The following is an 18,475-nucleotide window of genomic DNA, read 5'->3' as shown; positions in this document are numbered from 1 at the left end:
TGCCTTAAAAGTAGTAAAAGTAAAACAGTATAACTTAATTATTTTTTTTATATTATTTCTAGAAAAATTTACACAGTAATATAATTGGCCATGCTGAACTCAATTTTGAACTTGTTTCTTATGAAAATGCTAATTTGAAGGCCGTAATTAGCGTAAATTGACAAAAATGTTTGTCAAAATGTTAGAATTCTTTCAAGGGATGGTCTTTGTTTCAAATGGAAAATAATGAAGCTAAGCTAAACTAATTTGGACATAATAGTTGAACCCATAATGTACTTTTAAAAACAAAAACGTCAGCATTGGCTGCCATGGTAACAGGAACTTTTTAATAAAATTACGTGATTTCACTATTAACTACCATAATTTCTGATGTATAATACGGTCTAGAGCAGAGGTGGGCAAACCTTTTGGCTCAGGGGGCACATTGACTTTTAAAATTTGACAGGTGGGCCAAGCCAGGACCAGATGCTTGCATATCAATAATAAACAACAAAAAAAGGCATTGTAGTGTTAATACTTAGATTTAACTTTTGATGAGAACAGTGTTGTTTTGTTGATCATCTTTTTTGCCAGTGCATCAAAATTTGGTGTTAGTTTTGTTGTGGCAATTCTCAGAACACATCACTCAGCTGGGATCTGTAGGATGTTTTGTTGGTGTTCATCACACTAAGTCTGTTCACACACATATGTAGAGCCCAAAACCACCAGCATCCTCAGTGCCATATTCCGGATTTTTGGAAATTTGTCTGCGCTTAATGAAGCATAAAACTCATCCAGTTTGAGAGTTGAACTTCTCTTTTAAGACAGTTATAATCAAGTTACTATGTTGAGTTCCATGATTAGGGTTGGGCATCGAGAATCAAGAACTGATTGGAACCGAGACTAACATTCCGGTTCTCCCGGAAACGTTCAAAATTTAAAAAATTTCGGTTCCCAGTTTCGATGCCTACAGTCCGCTGACCCCAAAGAAGAAAGTGGCAACAACCAATGAAGAATGCACACGAAGACGTGCTTGTACCCAACGGTGGCAGCGAACAAAAGTGTGTCTTAACTTTGTTAAAATAAATGACCAGTCGCTGCAGTGTAACACTTGGAATAGGATCATCTTGTGTAAAGGAGGCTTTTGCGATTTGTAGAAGCCTGATGTGCTCCCTCCTGCTCCGAGCCTCAGCCTACACAACACGGAACTTCAGTGAAATAAATTGGGTGAGTGAAAAAATAAAATAAGTGTATGCCAACATTGAGGCAGCTAAAACGGTGGGTTGCACTCTTGCACTGATGGTTTTTAGCGTTTATTTTAGTCTTCAAACAAACGAAAGATCTGATAGACAAAAAAATATAATTATTTTAGCATACTGGAAAGAAAGTTGAAATGGTCGCATTCCAAGCTTAACATTGAGCTAAAACTTCAAAAGGTCAAACTAGCAACTTTACATCACAACGAATTGGGACAAAATTCAAATAAACGTCATCTCACAGTATCACCAACACTAACCTTGTGCCTCATTGGTGGGTAGGTAAATGAATCAGCATTTTATAGCATTTGGTTCCATTCATTACTCTTTTTCTTGCCGTCTAGTTTTACTTTCGTTTTCAAAATTCATCGGTGTCGAGTGAAGTTACTTTTCGTTCCAAAATGCCGCGTTCCGGTGAGTATCCTTCAAAATAAAAGGCTACAAGCTTAAAACAGAAAGTTAAAACTTTCACATATAAACCATTTCACATTATAAAACAGCCGCAAATAACTATTTTGACAATTCTATATTTAACTTTTAGCTGAAACGTTAATTAATGAATAGTAAGTAAATTTGCTTAGTTACACACACATTGCCTTTTAGTTCATGTTTGATATTGATATTGGTGATAAAGAAGCCAGAATTAAATGTTTATTTTAGTCTATGCAGCAGGACGCTAAGAAAATGGATGTCCATAATTTGCGGGGGGAAAAAAAAAAAAAAAAAGCGGAAATTGAACTTGGTGAGGAGACCAGTGTAAGGCAGTAGAATAGGTCATGCATTTTACTAAATTCTTTTTTTCATGAATTTATTTATTATAGAGTATTGTAGAGGCGCTTGAAGTGCTCCTTCCATGTTTTTTTGAAAATTCTACCAAGATGGTGGCCACTTGTCTCGTGCTACTTGTACCTCAATCTTCTAACATTGGTTACAAAGACCAAGTGTTGATAGTACTCACTTGAAAGGAACTCAAGCATTGGAGATGCCATGGCAACTGTTTCAGTGATGTGGGTGAGTTTGACAATAAGAGCAGGCAGCAGCTTGATCATGATGTCAGGCATCTCCACCGTGCACATTGTAAGAGCCACCACACACTGCTTGGCGCAGCGGTAAATGAGGCCTGTCTCAAGACACTGGACCAACTCTCTCTACAAGAGAGAAAGGAAACGTCATTGCAATTGAGTTCACGTATGAGTGTGCTGAAATCTGGAACTGTTTCACTCTGCAGAAATAGTAGCTATTACTATATAGACAAAATTTTAGATCATTAATGGTCAAAAGGTAAAAAATAGCTCAAAGGTTTAGTGTTATGGTCAAAGACTGCTTCTACAGACTGTGGTTTGTACTTGTCTTGATTGCTCCAGATAGGTGTGGTAGGAGGTGATTGCTGTTAGGACAGGAACCACTGCCAGCTGAACATCCGTTCTTGAAAATCCTTCCGGTGTCTTCTTCAAACGTTCTGAAATCAGCCTGTCTGTCACCTACATGCAAAAGAAGCAAACCTGAGTTGTGTCTAGGCCTGTCACAATAAAAAAAAAAAATTAAGACAATATATTTTCCCAAAAACTATTACGATAAATGATAATTGTGAGAATTCAAGATCAACAAATCCACGGTTCGCGAGTGGAGAAGTCAAGAAGACGAAGCAGAGTTTCCGCGGAAACAAGGTGAGGTGGCTGGATTAATGGGCAAAGAACAGCGGGAGAAGCATCTCTACAGTCACCATTCGACCGAGGGCAATAACACTTCCAGAAGAAATGAAAATCGAACATTTTCAAAGAGGTCCGTCTGGGTGCTTTCATTTTATGAAACGGTGACATCTATCCATCTGGGCAAGGACTACCGTGGCGCAGCAACTTCCGGCGGATTACAAGGAAAAGATGGCCATGTTCCGCTCCTACTACAGTAACAAGATTGCAGGCAAAAACATCCACCCCAACCACATCACCAACATGGACGAGGTGCCGCTCACCTTCGACATCCCGGTGAACCACACTGTAGAGAAGAAGGGGACCACCACGGTAGCGATACGCACAACGGGGCACGAGAAGTCGGCTTTTACTGTTGTGCTTGGTTGCCATGGTAATTGATAGAAACTGCCACCTATGGTGATTTTTAAGAGGAAGACGCTGCCTAAAGAAAAGTTTCCAGCCGAAGTCATCGTTAAGGCCAATCAAAATGGCTGGATGGACGAGGAGAAAATGAGAGAGTGGCTGAGTGAGGTGTATGTAGAGAGACCGGATGTTTTTTCCCAAGCGTCACCATCCCTGTTGATCTGCAACTCCAGGCGCGCCCATGTCACAGCCGCTGTGAAAAACCAAGTGCAACTAAGACTGGGAGGCAATGCCGGGCGAGTTACGCCACCATATGTGAATGGATTGTGGATGCTTGGGCTAAGGTATCTGCTTTGACTGTTGCCCGAGCTTTCGCAAAAGCCGGCATCATTGCTGAACAGCCCCACGGCAACAAGACTGACTCTGACAATGACGAGAGGGAACCCGGCGCGTTTGTTGGAGAACTTGCCCAGCTCTTCATTTCAGATACAGAAGATGAGGACTTTGATGGATTTGTGGATGAGGATTGAGCCAAAAATAATGTGAGCACATTGTTAAATACTTCAATAAAGTACAACCGAACTCAGTTTTGCTCCCGCTGCCTTTTTAAAAACATTGTTTTAGCGTGCATGCATGCTACCGTATGTTTTAAGCTAGCGTATGTTTTACCATGCCTGCGCCCAATAATACGGTGTGTGCCTTATGTATGTGTTAAATACAGAAATAGACCCCATAACTGAGACTGCGCCTTTTAATACGGTGCGCCCTGTGTTTGTGAAATGACGGTAAATGCGCGGTGACATTGTTTACGCACAGTGTAAATATGGCGGCTCGCGACCGAGTTCATATGCGACGGAGATCTTGTTTTTAACTACTTCTAAGTTGTTTTTATTGTTTTGTTTTTTTAATATCGTATGAAAACAATCCCCACTACTATGCTGAATAGACGACGGAACCGCATCCTGATAAATGATGTGGCTTTCCCAACGAAGTGCGCATGTCACTTGGCTGTTCCAATTAAATGTAGTGCACGTCATGTATACACCCGATCGGAATAGATCACGTCACATGTAAACAGTTGACCAGAGGTCTTCAATCGGAATGTTTTCAGTCAGAACGACAAAAGTCTCCATGTAAAACCCACAACTGTGGTTGGCCCGCTGAAGACGAGCCCATCACCTGTCATTCACTCATTCCATGCCAATGCTGTCCAAAGACGTCATTAAGAATCCATCTATTCCCTGCCAATGCAGTCTAAAGACGTCAATGGTTTTTTTTAACGGGTATGGCTGGGGGAGGGTCTTGTGCAGTTTGTGTGTGATCGTCAAGCCTCTGGATAACTGGAATGAGGATTGGCATCCTGTAGAGGGCAACAACGCCTTGAGGTGAATGTCCCTCCCTTAGAGGAAGAAGAAGGAGGGGTGGGCCGGTAGGGTACAAGAGACAATGAGAAGAGACAAACAATGGCGGAAAAGAGAGAAGACAAAATGAAAAAAAAAAAATCTGAAAAAAAAAATAAATAAATACAAATAAAAACGCTTTGGTACTAGAAATGTATTGCGCCAAGGCAAGAAAAATATTCCTGCGACTGACAGGAATGACGCCTTAGATCATGGGGAATAAAGGATGACGCTCCGAGCCTATCGCTTTGTTCCAAAGATCGACGAACTCCGGCAAAGACAAAGGTAACTTGTTTGTAGCTCGCGTTAGCTACATATAGCGAGCAAAGACGCTCCTTCAATCCTTGTTACATAAAAACAGAATTTAGTCCCACTAATTCACATTACAATGTAACATCTGTTGCCAGTACTGATTTGAATTTACCATTTCATCCATCTTGCAGGAATTCAACACCCCCGGGTCGAGTGTCTTTTAGGATTGGGAAGAAGAAGAGTAATATGTTGTTGTTTTTTTTACTCTTGCAAAACACTTCATCAATAAAAACTATTCTCTAGTAATTATATGTATTTTTTTAAAACTTGCAGGTTATGCATCCAGCAGACGTTCGACTCCCATTCCAGTACGCAGTGCAGACAAAAAAAGGTAATTGAAAGCTTTTTTTTTTTTCGACGTCCCACAACAGCAATTTCAACAATGTATTTTTATAGTAATAGTTATATTTCTAATCTGCACATGTTCTGCTTCGAGCAGAAGTAGTGACTGGTTTCAAGGAGAATGACAACCAAACAAGATCCTATTCAATGCCAACAGAAGAATAAAATAAGGTGTGGATACAATTTTGCTAGATTTTATGCGCAAGGTAATAAAAACCTGGACTATTGAGCAAATCGTAGAGGAGGAGAATTTGGAGGAAAAAAGTGCAAGTGTGGGAGGCCCATTTGTTCATACATTTTTGTCTAATGTAAATTCTGTACTTATACTTGCACATAAATATTTTTTCAGTCAAAAATACTTTCTCAGTGTTGTTTTATGTTCAGATGTTTGAGATTTTCACCAAAAAAAAATATATATTGCTGTCAAAGTCATTGTTCTGCTTGATCTGTCTGCTTTCACAAAAAGGCTGTTTTCTCCATTTTTTCTTCCAGAACAGATTTGGCTGAACGTAGCCTATATTTGACTGCTGATTACTAAAGAACGGTATAAGCTAGAGAGAAAACGTTTGTTCTGATGAAAGAAGAGAGTCTGATCTTTCATTTGGTCGTTTTGGTGTTTACATCATCATAGTACATAATATTCTGTGGGGCTCGGAAAATCTGTGAAATTGCTCGAAAATGCCTGGCAGTCTAGGGGTTCCCCGCTCAGGAAACGGCTGGCAGTGAATGAGTTAAAATACCTGTACACATTGACGTTTGGTGTAGTCAACTACTGGCTGAATAATGTGTCGCTGAGGTTATGATTAGTAAACAGTTAACACACTCCCATCTGTGTGGTAATTGGGGACTAACACAAAACAACTCGGAGAAGCGCTGTCATTTTAAACGACTTTGCCACGATGGAGCGAGCTGTTTAGTTCCTTAACTCGCTAGCTCATTAGCTCGCGGACAGGCAAACATAATAAACATTTAACTTTCCTGTCTGTGTTAATTAGGGACTAACACACGCAACAACTCGGAGCGAAGTGCTGATGTTTTAAATGACGTTGCCGTGGTGGAGCTGAACTTGTTAGCTCTCAGGCTAGCTAGTTAGCTTGCAGGCTAGCGAACACGGCAAAAATGTTCCCTTAAGTATCTCTGTTGTGTGAATCTACGCGCTCCACATGGAGCAAGGCTGTGGATTATTGGATAGAGCCACCACCGGCAAGAGTGCACCGGTCCACTGGAGTTCTATGAGCCCACTAGCGGCTAATGACGACACCTGTCCAACTCTGTCGGCTCACCACAGTAATGACAATTTATCGAGTATAGAAAAACTATCGTGTCGATTTCATTTATTAAACAATAAATTGATAGAGTAATTATTGTGACAGGCCTTGTCATGTCACAGAGAAGTGGCTTTGATAGTGTACATACTGTACATGGTTTGACTGGGAATGTCCTACCATGCAGCAGAGAGAAGAACAAAGCTGGTCTAAACTGCAAGGTGATGTTAGCAGTAGAACTTTGTACTGCAGCGTCCAAGGCAACTTCTCCAGGACCAATTTCAGCACCTTCCAATCAGTCTCCTGCACAAATAAAACAAAATGCCGTTGATGAGTGTTCAAAGTTTTAAGCATGTGAAACAAATCTTTTTCTTTTCCTTTCGGCTTGTCCCGTTAGGGGTCGCCACAGCGTGTCATCCTTTTCCATGCAAGCCTATCTGCTGCATCTTCCTCTCGAACACCAACTGCCCTCATGTCTTCCCTCACTACATCTATCAACCTTCTCTTTGGTCTTCTAGCTCTCTTGCCTGGCAGTTCCATCCTCATTACCCTTCTACCAATATACTCACTCTTTCATCTGGATGTGTCCAAACCATCTAAGTCTGCTCTCTTTAACTATTCTACAAAACATCTAACCATGGCTGTCCCTCTGATGAGCTCATTTCTAATTTTATCCAACCTAGTCACTCCTATAGAGAACCTCTTCAGAATATCTCTTCTCCCTGTAGCCTCACTCTCCCCCTCCACCCCTCTCATTCATGCACATATATTACTTTGGCTAATCTTCATTCCTCTCCTTTCCAGTTCATGCCTCTACCTTTCTAACTGTTGCTCCACCTGTTTCATGATTTCACTGCAGATCACAATGTCATCTGCAAACATCATGGTCCACGGGGATTCCAGTCTAACCTCATCTGTCAGCCTATCCATCACGATTGCAAAGAGGAAATGGCTCAGGGCTGATCCCTGATGCAGTCCCACCTCCACCTTAAACTCCTCTGTCACACCTACAGAATACCTCACCACTGTTCTGCTGCCCTCATACATGCCCTGTACTCGTCATACATGCTTCTCTGCCGCTACAGACTTCCGCATGCAGTACCACAGTTTCTCTCCGGGTACTCTGTCTTAGGCTTTCTCTAGATTCACAAAGACACAATGTAGCTCCTTCTGACCTTCTCTGTACTTTTCCACAAACATCCTCAAGGTAAATAATGCATCTGTGGTACTCGTTCTACGCATGAAACCATACTGTTGCTCGTAAACACTCACTTGTGTACTGAATCTAGCCTCCACTACTCTTTCCCATAACTTCATTGTGTGGCTCATCAACTTTATTCCTCTATAGTTCCCACAGCTCTGCACATCACCCTTGTTCTGAAAAATAGTCACCAGCACACTTTTCCTCCATCCCTCAGGCATCTTCTCACCCGCTGGAATTCGGTTAAACAAGCTGGTCAAAAACTCCACGGCCACCTCTCCTAGATGCTTCCATACCTCCACAGGAATGTCATCAGGACCAACTGCCTTTCCATTTTCCACCCTCTTTAATGCCTTTCTTACTTGCCCCTTACTAACCATTGCCACTTACTGGTCCACTGCTGCTCTTTTTCCTCATTCATCAACTCCTCAAAGTATTCTTTCCATCTATCCAGCACACTACTGGCAACACATTTCCATCTCTATCTTTAATCACCCTAACCTGCTGCACATCATTCCCATCTCTATCCCTCTGTCTGGCCAACCCGTATGAATCCTTTTCTCCTTCTTTAGTGTCATCATATGCCTCTTGTTTGGCCTTTGCTACCTCTACCTTTGCCCTACGTCGCATCTTCATGTATTCCTTTCTCCTCTCAGTGTCCCACTTCTTCTTAGCTAACCTCTTTCCTTGTATGATTTCCTTAACTTAAGGTTCCTCCACCAAGTCTCCTTCTCTCCTTTCCTGCCAGAAGATAGACCAAGTACTCTCTTGTCTGTCTCTCTGATCACCTTGGCTGTAGTGGTCCGGTCTTCTGGAAGCTCGTCCTGTCCACCGAGAGCCTTGTCTCAGCTTCCACCACATGGTTCCCTGCTGTGCCTTTTGTCTTCCTAATCTTCCTCCCCACCACCAGAGTCATTTTACACACCACCATCCTATTCTGTCCAGCCACACTCTCCCCTACCACTACCTTACAGTCGGTAACCTCCTTCAGATTACATCGTCTGCACAAGATGTAATCCACCTGCGTGCTGCTACCTCCGCTCTTGTAGGTCACCCTATGTTCCTGCCTTTTCTGGAAAAAAGTGTTCACTACAGCCATTTGCATCCTTTTCGCAAAGTCTACCACCATCTGTCCCTCCAAGTTCTTTTCCTGAATGCCGTACTTACCCATCACTTCTTCATCACCCGTTTCCTTCACCAACATGTCCATTACGATCTGCACCAATCAGAACTCTCTTTCTGTCTGGGATGCTCAGAACTACTTCTTCTATCTCCTTCCAGAATTTCTCTTTCACCTCTAGGTCACATCCTACCTGTGAAGTATAGCCGCTAATCACAGTTTTAGCCTCATCACTCGATCTGACACTCTTTTCACCTGTAAGACATTCTTAGCTAACTCTTCCTTTAAAATAACCCCTACTCCAATTATCTTCCCATCTACCCCATGGTAAAATCATTTAAACCCTGCCCATAAACTTCTAGCTTTAATGCCTTTCCACCTGCTCTCCTGGACACATAATACATCAACCTTTCTCCTAATCAGCATGACACCCAACTCCTGAGATTTTCCTGTCATAGTACCAACATTCGAACTCCCCACTTTCAATTCTAGGCTCTGTGCTTTCCTCTTCTCTTTCTGCCTAAGAACCTGCTTTCCACCTCTCCTTCGTCTTCGACCCACAGTTGCTAAATTTCCACTGGCGCCCTGAAGGTTAACGGTGCCTGTGGTGGATGTTGTTAACCCGGGCCACGACCGATTCGGTATGGAATTCTTTAGAAGAACGCTCATATTTGTTTGGCAAAGTTTTAAGCCGCATCCCCTTCCTGACGCAACCCTCTGCATTTATCCGGGCTTGGCACCGGCCTACAGTTTGCAGTGGCTTGTGCCACCCATAGGGCTCCATTAAGCAGGTGGAGCAAATACAAGACCACAGCCATAGCTACTCTTATTTAGTCCTTGTACATCTCTAATGCAACCACTGTGTGTCTTTTCAAGGAGAAATGAGTTGAATATAATAATCATGTGTACCATCTTGAGGCACTGCAGGAGAACACTAAAAGCAGGTGAGTAGGGCAGGTTGGCAGATCGTATTGTTGCGGTGACAGAAGAAGATGGAGGAGTGGGAGGAGGAGGGCCACTGACAGGGGGAGATGTTGGCTTCTTCTCATTTGGTCTTTTTTCTGGCTCCCTGAATCATTGAAAGACAAAAGCAATATTAAATCAATCATTGATTAAGGGTTAGAGTGTGTGCGTGCGTGTGTGCGTGTGTGTGTGTACACGCACTAACCCCATATCACAGTAGCAATAAGGGCTAAACCTTATGGCACCATCTTTGTTGGGGACACCAACGCGATGAAGAGAGTCTGCTCGCATCATCAGGAAGAAGTCAAACACCTAAAGACAAAAGAAAGCGAACTGATCAGAAATGAATCTTGTAAATGTAGTTGCTGTTGCACTTACCTGTAGTCTGATACTAGAAGCAATCATAGAATAGTATTTGTTCTTATAGTGGAGCTGCAGATGGCTGATCAGCAACTCATAAACACGAGTGGCATGGCTAGCTGGTAGACTGTAAAGCTTGCTCTAGATGGGAAAACAATTCACACCATCTTAATGTAATCAGCAAAGAAAAATATGAAAGATTAGTTCAACATCTAAGGAACTGGTACCATGTTTTCTGCAGATTAATAACAAAACAAAAACAATTTACATCACTGATTTGCATCTTGCATTTATTTTTTTTGTCAGTTGGTCTGTCAAACTGTTTTTTATAAATTCCTTTCATTTTAACCAGTGGTTTTCATAATCTTCATTTAGTAACTTAAACATTAAATAAAAATAATTGCTATTAAACTACCTGAAGAATCTCAAGTAGTCCCAAAATCGCAGTCCTGACATCGTCCATAGGAGATTCGGCTGTGTGCTCCCTCTCTGAAACGTCAACAGGTCCTGAACACACCAGAGAACGACTGGCAACCTAGAAAGCGGCAATCAGAACACACTTGACACATGCTACGGTTTAAAATACGCTGTTTAATCTGCTCATACCCGCTCAATAATGTCCAACAGGCTAGTGAAGTGGTGGGTGTTACAGCCCTCAGCCAAGTCCACCAAAAGCTGGGTAGCTTGTTTTGTTACAGCCAGGTCTCGGTCTTCAGCGATGCCACTAAGCTGGGGGATCACTACCATTTCTATCAGCTCATCCTGAGGGAGAAAATAATGATGAAATTCTATTACAATTAGGGTCATTCATTGTTGAAAAATAAGTCCCTTTAAACACACTTTTCCATTTCCACTTTCTTACAATTAATTTCACAACTGCTTTAAACATTTTATCAACTGTGACAGCATCACGTCAAACGGAAAATGTGTGGAACAAAAATTAAGAGCATGAGCTACGGTATTTGAAATGATGCAGAGGAGCGCAAGAATATTAAAATAAAATTGTATACATACCTCATACAGTTGACGGTTAGTGCTTAAAACAAAAGACAGAATGTGAAGCACTTTGATCCTGATCACGCTGCGGCCCTCATTCCTTTTAGGGAGACCGTGGACCGGAACCATCATGAAACAACAGATTCAGGGTGTGTGGTGGACTTAAAAATACTGTGTCAAACTATAATATCAGTGTTTATCCCACCTAAAGAATTTCTCCATGAGTCGGTGAAGGTTCTGAATCCAGCCGTCCTTGGCGGGCTGGATAGACTGGGCCCTGTACGAGATGAGGGTCAGCACTGACGCATCCTTTCACACAAACATAGAGGGTCAAAGATATTGTATGTAAAAAAAAAAAGAAAAAAGGGCTGCTAATAGTATGGGGAAAGCCACAAGACTAACAGGTCTTTTGTCGGCACACTTCTCCACTAGACTGAAGAACTTCTCTGTGGAACCATGGTAACCATTCTGCTCATATAGCTCTTCTATTGTTGTCAACAGCTCATAGACGATTGCCTTCAATTCAGCACTGCCTATTGCCTATGAGGACAAATAAGAACATTCCAGTAAAGAAGGCATTTTGCATTGAAGATATCAGGTTTGTGCGTGCCTGCTCATGTACCTGAATCTGCTGCAACAGCCGCTCTATGATGCCCAGCAGAATGTCCCAAGTAACGACTTGCAGCTCCTTGCCGTATTTCTTGATCAGCCGGGTGATAGAGAGGACGATTTCATAGGACACCACCTCGTTGGCACAAGACATGGCCTTAACGGTAGAGAGTATATCCCAGCAGTCATCTTTCCATTGTGTACCATAATTCTATTGTGTGTGCTTGTATTCTGTGAGGCAGTTTGCTTTATCCATATACAATGGTGCCTTGAGCTACGAGTTTATTTCATTCCTTGACTACATTCCTTAATCAAAACATCTTTCTCTATTGAAATGAATGGACATTAATCCATTCCAGCCTTCCAAAAATAAAACAAGAAAAATAGCACTCTATATTATTATACTTCACAGAAACGTACAGTAATGACATAATTAAATGGAATTTTAAAACATTTAATTTTTGTCACACTTTCTCACATTGTGCTGCTCATTTTGGTGTTCAAGACAGACATACGCATATACTGTACTGGAGACTCAGCTCCCCTCTGGGCTTCTCAAACTGGCAGTAATATTAGTCGTTCTTTGCAGAAGGTAAAGAATATATGCCTGTGAATATTGTTATATTTCTGTCTACATGTGTTGCTACCGTTTGTGTTCAGATATCCACTGCTCAAAGGGTAACAACACCGTCACATACAGTAGATGCTAATTGTTAGTTAATTGTTAGTTTCCCATTGTATGCCAGCATAAAACTAGCAGAATCTACGTAGTTGCTTGAAATACATAACATGTAATCCTCTTTTTTTGTTGATTTTAAACTTTGACAGTAACCTTCAGCTGAGAGCTGTAATAAACAGCTTGAAGCCTTCATTTTGAAGAATATTTACTGTTATCTGCCGAAGTGCTGCTTGTGGTGAAGTGATTTGAGTCACCTGACACCAAAGACTACTCATCTCATCAACGGCTTGTATCTCAAAAAAGTCATATTTCCAGGCAACACTGGAATACATGTGAACAACCCTCATATCATACCGAGACGCTTCTATTATATTGCATGTATACCAACATATTCGAAAGACCTTTCAGTCAGTTCAACACCAATGCAAACTACAAACAAAATATAACTTAACCTAAATCTAAACTGACTATTATCTTTCAAAAGGCAGGATTTCCCCCGACTAAAAAAAGTGCAGTATATTGCATTGGAACTCCTCAGACTTTGCGGGTAAACCTAATGAAGTATTATAAATAAATAAATGCTAAACAGTAAAAATACTAAATAGTAAAAAAAAAAATAGTGTCATTGTGTGCATTAGGGACTATGCCGTTTCTTCAGGTGTAGAACGAGGAGTGATGCAGAGATATGAAATTATGACAAAAAGAGCATGGGTTGCATATGTTTTACCTTGTAAAAAGAAGGCAGAACCAGTGTGGGGGTGTTTTTGAGTGCAGGAAGCCTGTGTGCTCCCCACAGTGCCATTCCAATAAAGAACACAGCTCCTCTCAACAACGGGGCATCTTCCATGTACACCCTGAGGGACAAGACGGGAGGTCAGGGAGACAAAAACGAGTGAACCATACCAATCTGCAACAATTAATTCAAAACAACAAAAATACCATGGCAACAATGAACAATGAAATTCTTACTTTGCTAGTTCCCCATCACAAAAAAAGATAGGTGCTAAGCAATGTACATAAGAACAATATAAAAAGAGTTTGATAAAGTTAGTTTATCTGCAAAAGTGTGTGTCGTGCAAAGATGTAATCATTTAGCTATTCAAGTATTATAGGTTGCGGACATATTGTACAGTTTAGATATTCAAGTATGAGCAGGATTACTGAAATATTGCACACTGTGCTTCACAGCTCGAGATTGTATGTTTTAATGTGAAAGAGGGCAGAATAGTAACAATACCTCTCTTCCATTATACGGCACATTGTGTAAATAGCACTGTGGCCAAGGTGAGTGCCACACACTTTCCTCATCAACTGGAGCAGAAGTAGTAGCATGAGACAACAACAAACAAGAGGAGGAGGCAGTTCATTATTTTGTCCTTTCAAATTGAGAGCATTCATATGCATTTCTACCTACATTCCAGCAGGATTCACAAAACTCTTTGACATTGACTGTGCGACACAGTGTGATGATGAAGACACCGAGAGAGTCTGAGGGGAGGCAGTTGTAACACACCACTGCATCAAGGACTTGAAGAGCCACCTGAAACATAAAAAACAAGGATCAGGTTTGTCAAATGCTGCAGTCCATAAGGTCATGCAAAACATTTTTGTAAAAAGTTTGTTTTTTCCAAAATGTCACTACCAATGTAAGAATTTTGTGTACCCCTTTATTCCAAATAAATGGTTGCATTCATTCATATTCTGCATCAAAATAACGGATAGTCAAATTGACCTACATTTTGAATAACTTGAGTACACGGAACCTACCTCAATATCTGTTGAAGAGGTTGTTCTGTTGCACAGAAGACAGATTTTCCTGCAGAAAAGCAAAAATCTGAATCACAGCCAGTTAGAGAATAAGGAAGGACAGCGACATTAGCTTTTTTGACTTACTGGACCATGATGGAGACATTTTGGTCTAAGTAGCAGCTGTTGAATTTCACCAGATTAACAAGAACATAAAGAAAGTCAGAGGTGAGACCTATGTCCATCCACAACAGCACAAAGCGAGCTAAGGAAGAAGCCAAAAAGAGATGAGAAAATATTTAATGATAGATGCAGTGAAAACTTCTGAGTAGCACAAAAAAAACGATGATTACTACAATTGCCATTCTAATGGCGTTATGATGAAGACCCTAACGCCATTCTAATGGCGTTATGATGAAGACCCTAACAATGACCTGAGCGAAGCTTTTTTTTTAATTTCAGCTCATTTACCTATGTCTTCCTCAAGGTATGTGATGTCCTTCCCATTCTCAGTTAGGGCCTTGAAGACTTCCAGTCTATCAGAAAGATCTTCGTTGCATGGTTGATAGTCTCTGATCACGTTGAAAAAGTAAGCTCTCAGGGCCCCAAGTTTCTCACCCTTCCAAAAGAAACATGAATGAATATGTCTTTGGAAATAGATGTGTTGAGATTTTGAAGATTTGTCTAAATTGTATGCATCAACCTGTCCCTGGATTATGGCCCTGAGCAGCTGGAGAACAGCATGTCTGGCTTCAGGAGGCTGTTCCTGTGTCAGAATGTCCTCCACAGCTTTCCACACTGCCTCTACTGCATGCTGTGAAACATACACACAGCATAAATTTAGGTTTTCACGCATTTACATCCCCCACAATATGAGAGCACTCACCTCCTCAAATCTTTTTGTTTTGGCAAGATCACAAATGTGATTTACTGTGCGAAGACGGTTATTTAGGCCACATTCAGGGTGGAGCTCCTGAAAACAAAAGATGGAGAGAGGGAGGTAAAAACTACAGTGGATATAAAATGTTTTACACACCCCTGTTCAAATGCCAGGTTTTTGTAATGCATAAAAATAAGAACAAGACAAACCATTTCAAATCTTTTTCCACCTTTAATGTGACCAATAACCTGTACAACTCAATTGAAAAACTAATTGAAATCTTTTATGGGGATTTCTTTTTTTAATATATGTACAGTTGCACAAATATGCACACCCTCAAGCTAATACTTTATATTCTAGCATCTTGGATTTGAGTGTTTTTGGTTAGGAGTCTATCAATGTTGCATATATTGATATGGCAATATTTGCCTAGTCTTCCTTGCAAAAATGCACCAAATCTGTCAGATTGTGAGCGCATCTTCTGTGCACAGCCTTTTTCAGATCACCCCACAGATTTTCGATCAGATTCAGGTCCAGGCTGGCTGGGCCATTCCAAAACCTTTATCTTCTCCTGGTGAAGTTATTCTTTTGTTGATTTGGATGTTTGCTTTGGGTCATTGTCATGGCTGAAAGATTAACTTCAACCCTTCATCTTCAGCTTTCTAGAAAAAGACCTAAGGTTTTGCCCTAACACTATCTGCTATTTGGAAATGTTCATAATTCCCTCCATCTTGACTAAAGCCCCAGTTACAGCTGAAGAAACACAGCCCCAAAGCACAATGTTGTCACCACCATGCTTCACTGTAGGTATGGTGACGAGTAGAGTTGCATTTGCGCCCAAAATATCTCTTGGAATTATGACCAAAGAGTTCAACCTTGGTTTTATTGGACCATAACACATTTACCACATGCACTTGGGAAATTTCAAAAGTATTTTTGCATTGGATGTTTTTTTTTTTTTTTTTGTCATTTAAGTCTTACATCCCGCCACCGTAACTTATAGCCGTCAGACATATGAAGAAGATGGGGGATTGTTATGTGATTAAAAAAACAAATAAAGCAGCCAGTACTTTCCAGAGATTCCTGCAGTTTCTTCAATGTTGCTGGCAGCCTCTTGGCACCTTCCTTGACAATTTGGGAGAAACATCCAGTTTTTAAAAATGTCACTGATGTGCCACATTTTCTCCACTTGATTGTCTTCACTGTATATTTCTTGCCTTGGAAATACTTTTGTGGCCTTCTCTTGACTGATACCTTTGAACAATGATATTAATGCTGTGGAAGCTTTATGCGAACCATGACTTGTGCTGTAAAATGAGACTACAAAAAAAAAAAAAAATCCAGTTTTTAAAAATGTCACTGATGTGCCACATTTTCTCCACTTGATTGTCTTCACTGTATATTTCTTGCCTTGGAAATACTTTTGTGGCCTTCTCTTGACTGATACCTTTGAACAATGATATTAATGCTGTGGAAGCTTTATGCGAACCATGACTTGTGCTGTAAGATGCGACTACAAAAAAATAAATAAATAAATAAAGGCCTGCAGTTCTTTAGATGTTGTTGTAGGCTCTTTAGAAACCTCTTAGATGAGTCATCAGTGCGCTCCTGGGGTAATTTTGGTCAGCCGGCCACTCCTGGGAAGATTCAACACTGTTGCATGTTTTCGCCATTTGTGGATAATGGCTCTCACTGGTGTTCACTGGAGTCCAATCACATTTTCCACACAGGGCCATGTAGGTTTGGATTGTTTTTCTCCCTTAATCCCATTGAATGGCAATAACCTATGGGGTCCCTCAAGGGTCAGTTCTTGGACCAGCTCAGTTTCTGACTAGAAGAAAGAGGTCAGACTCAGAACATATTACTCCAATTCTAAAGTCTTTACACTGTCTCCCAGTCAGCTTTAGAATAGATTTTAACGTTCTGCTACTGGTCTATAAATCACTAAATGGTTTAGGTCCTGAATACATGAAAGAAAGTTTGCAGTAGGGCTCTGAGATCTACATACTCATAGGTCAAATAGTGGAGCACAGAGTCCAAAGCAAACATGGTGTAGCAGCATTTAGCTATTATGCTGCACACAAATGGAGTAAGTTGCCAACCGAAGTGACGTCAGCCCCAAGTGTGAATGTTTTTAAGTCCATCTTAAAAACTCTTCCTTTTTCTCATGCTTTATAAAGCATTTCCACTGTTTAAATGATATTTCTTGCACTGTACGGGGTTTTAATTACACCTTTATATTTCTCTTTGTTTTAAATGTTTTTAAATTATTTAAATCATGTCAAGCACATTGAGTTACCTTGTGTATAAAATGTGCCATATAAATAGATTGTTTTGTTTTAATAACAAAAAACATTTAAAAACTGTATTTTGTGTTTACTTGTGTTGTCTTTGACTAATATTTAAATTTGTTTGATGATGGAAAACGTCTGACAAACATGCAAGAAAAAAGAAATCAGGAATGTGGCAAACTTTTTCACACCCGTGTATATCACCCACCACTACCAAAGAGAATAGAATGTGAAGCTTTCCCTCCTCCTGTTGTTTTTTTTGTAATTACAGTACAATACTGTAGAAATAAACATCACCAACTAGTCGACTCTAATTCCATCACATTATCATCGACTTGAAAAAAATCTAAAGTCATGGAACCCCTAGGGCATGCTGAGCTTTGACATACATGAACAATCTTTACAGCATACCTTGATGATATCAGCTGTAATGATAAACTCAGACGGTTTGTGGTCACTCTGTTTGCTGGGAGGACGCGGGGGTCCCAGCCCAAATATCCCCTTCACCTTGTCTTTTAAGCTTTCCTTGCTTGGTTGTTTATTCATCCTTTTGCAAAGCAGGGTACACACAGGCTGCAAAGAGAGTGAAAAACGTTTTCTCTTCAACATTTGTGTACTGATCTCTCTCTGTTCTGCAGCATTGTTTTGTTTTGTTTTTTGCACATCATACAGCAGAGACTGACGCTTAAAAAGGAGACCGCAGAATAATAGACTAGTTTTTCTTAGTGTCACGTGGGAATTGAATTTAAATTGAAGAACCAAAAAATATTTATTACAAGTAAATCAAACACCTTCTTGAGTGAAAGCATTATAGAGTACTGCGCAAAGCAAATCTTATTAAAGTCAGATTTAAAATACCAAAGAATGCTTGAACATGCCAGCTGTTTTGATGTTTTTTGTTTTCCATCAAAATAACATATTCTGGTCAGTTCAGATATATTGCGGCTTGCAATTGAGTAAAACACAAATCAGAGGTGAACCCAGAGTTCACGCAGTGAAATTTGTTGCGACAGAAAATGTGT

At 40.6% G+C, this 18,475-nt stretch overlaps 1 protein-coding gene and 1 long non-coding RNA gene across 7 annotated transcripts in view; one reads left to right on the top strand and one right to left on the bottom strand.

The window, feature by feature from the left end:
* tsc2 (TSC complex subunit 2) overlaps nucleotides 1–18,475 on the bottom strand; it is a 46,792-nt gene that overhangs the window by 27,827 nt on the left and 490 nt on the right. For 4 of the 5 annotated variants that reach the window (XM_061680632.1, XM_061680633.1, XM_061680629.1 and 1 more), the window contains exons 2-22: nucleotides 17,865–18,026; nucleotides 15,169–15,255; nucleotides 14,986–15,096; nucleotides 14,754–14,901; nucleotides 14,430–14,547; nucleotides 14,304–14,352; nucleotides 13,951–14,076; nucleotides 13,774–13,847; nucleotides 13,264–13,390; nucleotides 11,871–12,014; nucleotides 11,651–11,788; nucleotides 11,454–11,557; nucleotides 11,267–11,348; nucleotides 10,859–11,014; nucleotides 10,668–10,787; nucleotides 10,271–10,393; nucleotides 10,098–10,204; nucleotides 9,839–9,998; nucleotides 6,789–6,911; nucleotides 2,582–2,716; nucleotides 2,194–2,383 (exon numbers count right to left, since the gene is read on the bottom strand). In XM_061680632.1, the coding sequence (XP_061536616.1) occupies nucleotides 2,194–2,383; nucleotides 2,582–2,716; nucleotides 6,789–6,911; nucleotides 9,839–9,998; nucleotides 10,098–10,204; nucleotides 10,271–10,393; nucleotides 10,668–10,787; nucleotides 10,859–11,014; nucleotides 11,267–11,348; nucleotides 11,454–11,557; nucleotides 11,651–11,788; nucleotides 11,871–12,014; nucleotides 13,264–13,390; nucleotides 13,774–13,847; nucleotides 13,951–14,076; nucleotides 14,304–14,352; nucleotides 14,430–14,547; nucleotides 14,754–14,901; nucleotides 14,986–15,096; nucleotides 15,169–15,255; nucleotides 17,865–17,999 (2,557 nt within the window). In that variant the 5' untranslated portion in view covers nucleotides 18,000–18,026. Of the gene's footprint in view, nucleotides 1–2,193; nucleotides 2,384–2,581; nucleotides 2,717–6,788; nucleotides 6,912–9,838; nucleotides 9,999–10,097; nucleotides 10,205–10,270; nucleotides 10,394–10,667; nucleotides 10,788–10,858; nucleotides 11,015–11,266; nucleotides 11,349–11,453; nucleotides 11,558–11,650; nucleotides 11,789–11,870; nucleotides 12,015–13,263; nucleotides 13,391–13,773; nucleotides 13,848–13,950; nucleotides 14,077–14,303; nucleotides 14,353–14,429; nucleotides 14,548–14,753; nucleotides 15,097–15,168; nucleotides 15,256–17,864; nucleotides 18,027–18,475 lie in introns of all 5 variants that reach the window. The other variant, XM_061680630.1, reaches the window with a different exon arrangement.
* LOC133404456 (uncharacterized) lies at nucleotides 4,815–5,593 on the top strand. Of its 2 annotated transcripts, none has more exons than XR_009768832.1 (4): nucleotides 4,815–4,974; nucleotides 5,133–5,182; nucleotides 5,275–5,332; nucleotides 5,441–5,593. It is a non-coding gene; the product is annotated as an uncharacterized LOC133404456 (long non-coding RNA). The 2 variants fall into 2 exon arrangements; XR_009768831.1 differs by having other exon boundaries at nucleotides 5,133–5,189.

Source organism: Phycodurus eques, chromosome 6 (genome assembly GCF_024500275.1).
Source record: "Phycodurus eques isolate BA_2022a chromosome 6, UOR_Pequ_1.1, whole genome shotgun sequence".
Taxonomy (NCBI): Eukaryota; Metazoa; Chordata; class Actinopteri; order Syngnathiformes; family Syngnathidae; genus Phycodurus; species Phycodurus eques.
The sequence above is the reverse complement of the archived record's forward strand: the minus strand, read 5'-3'. Positions and strand labels throughout refer to the sequence as shown.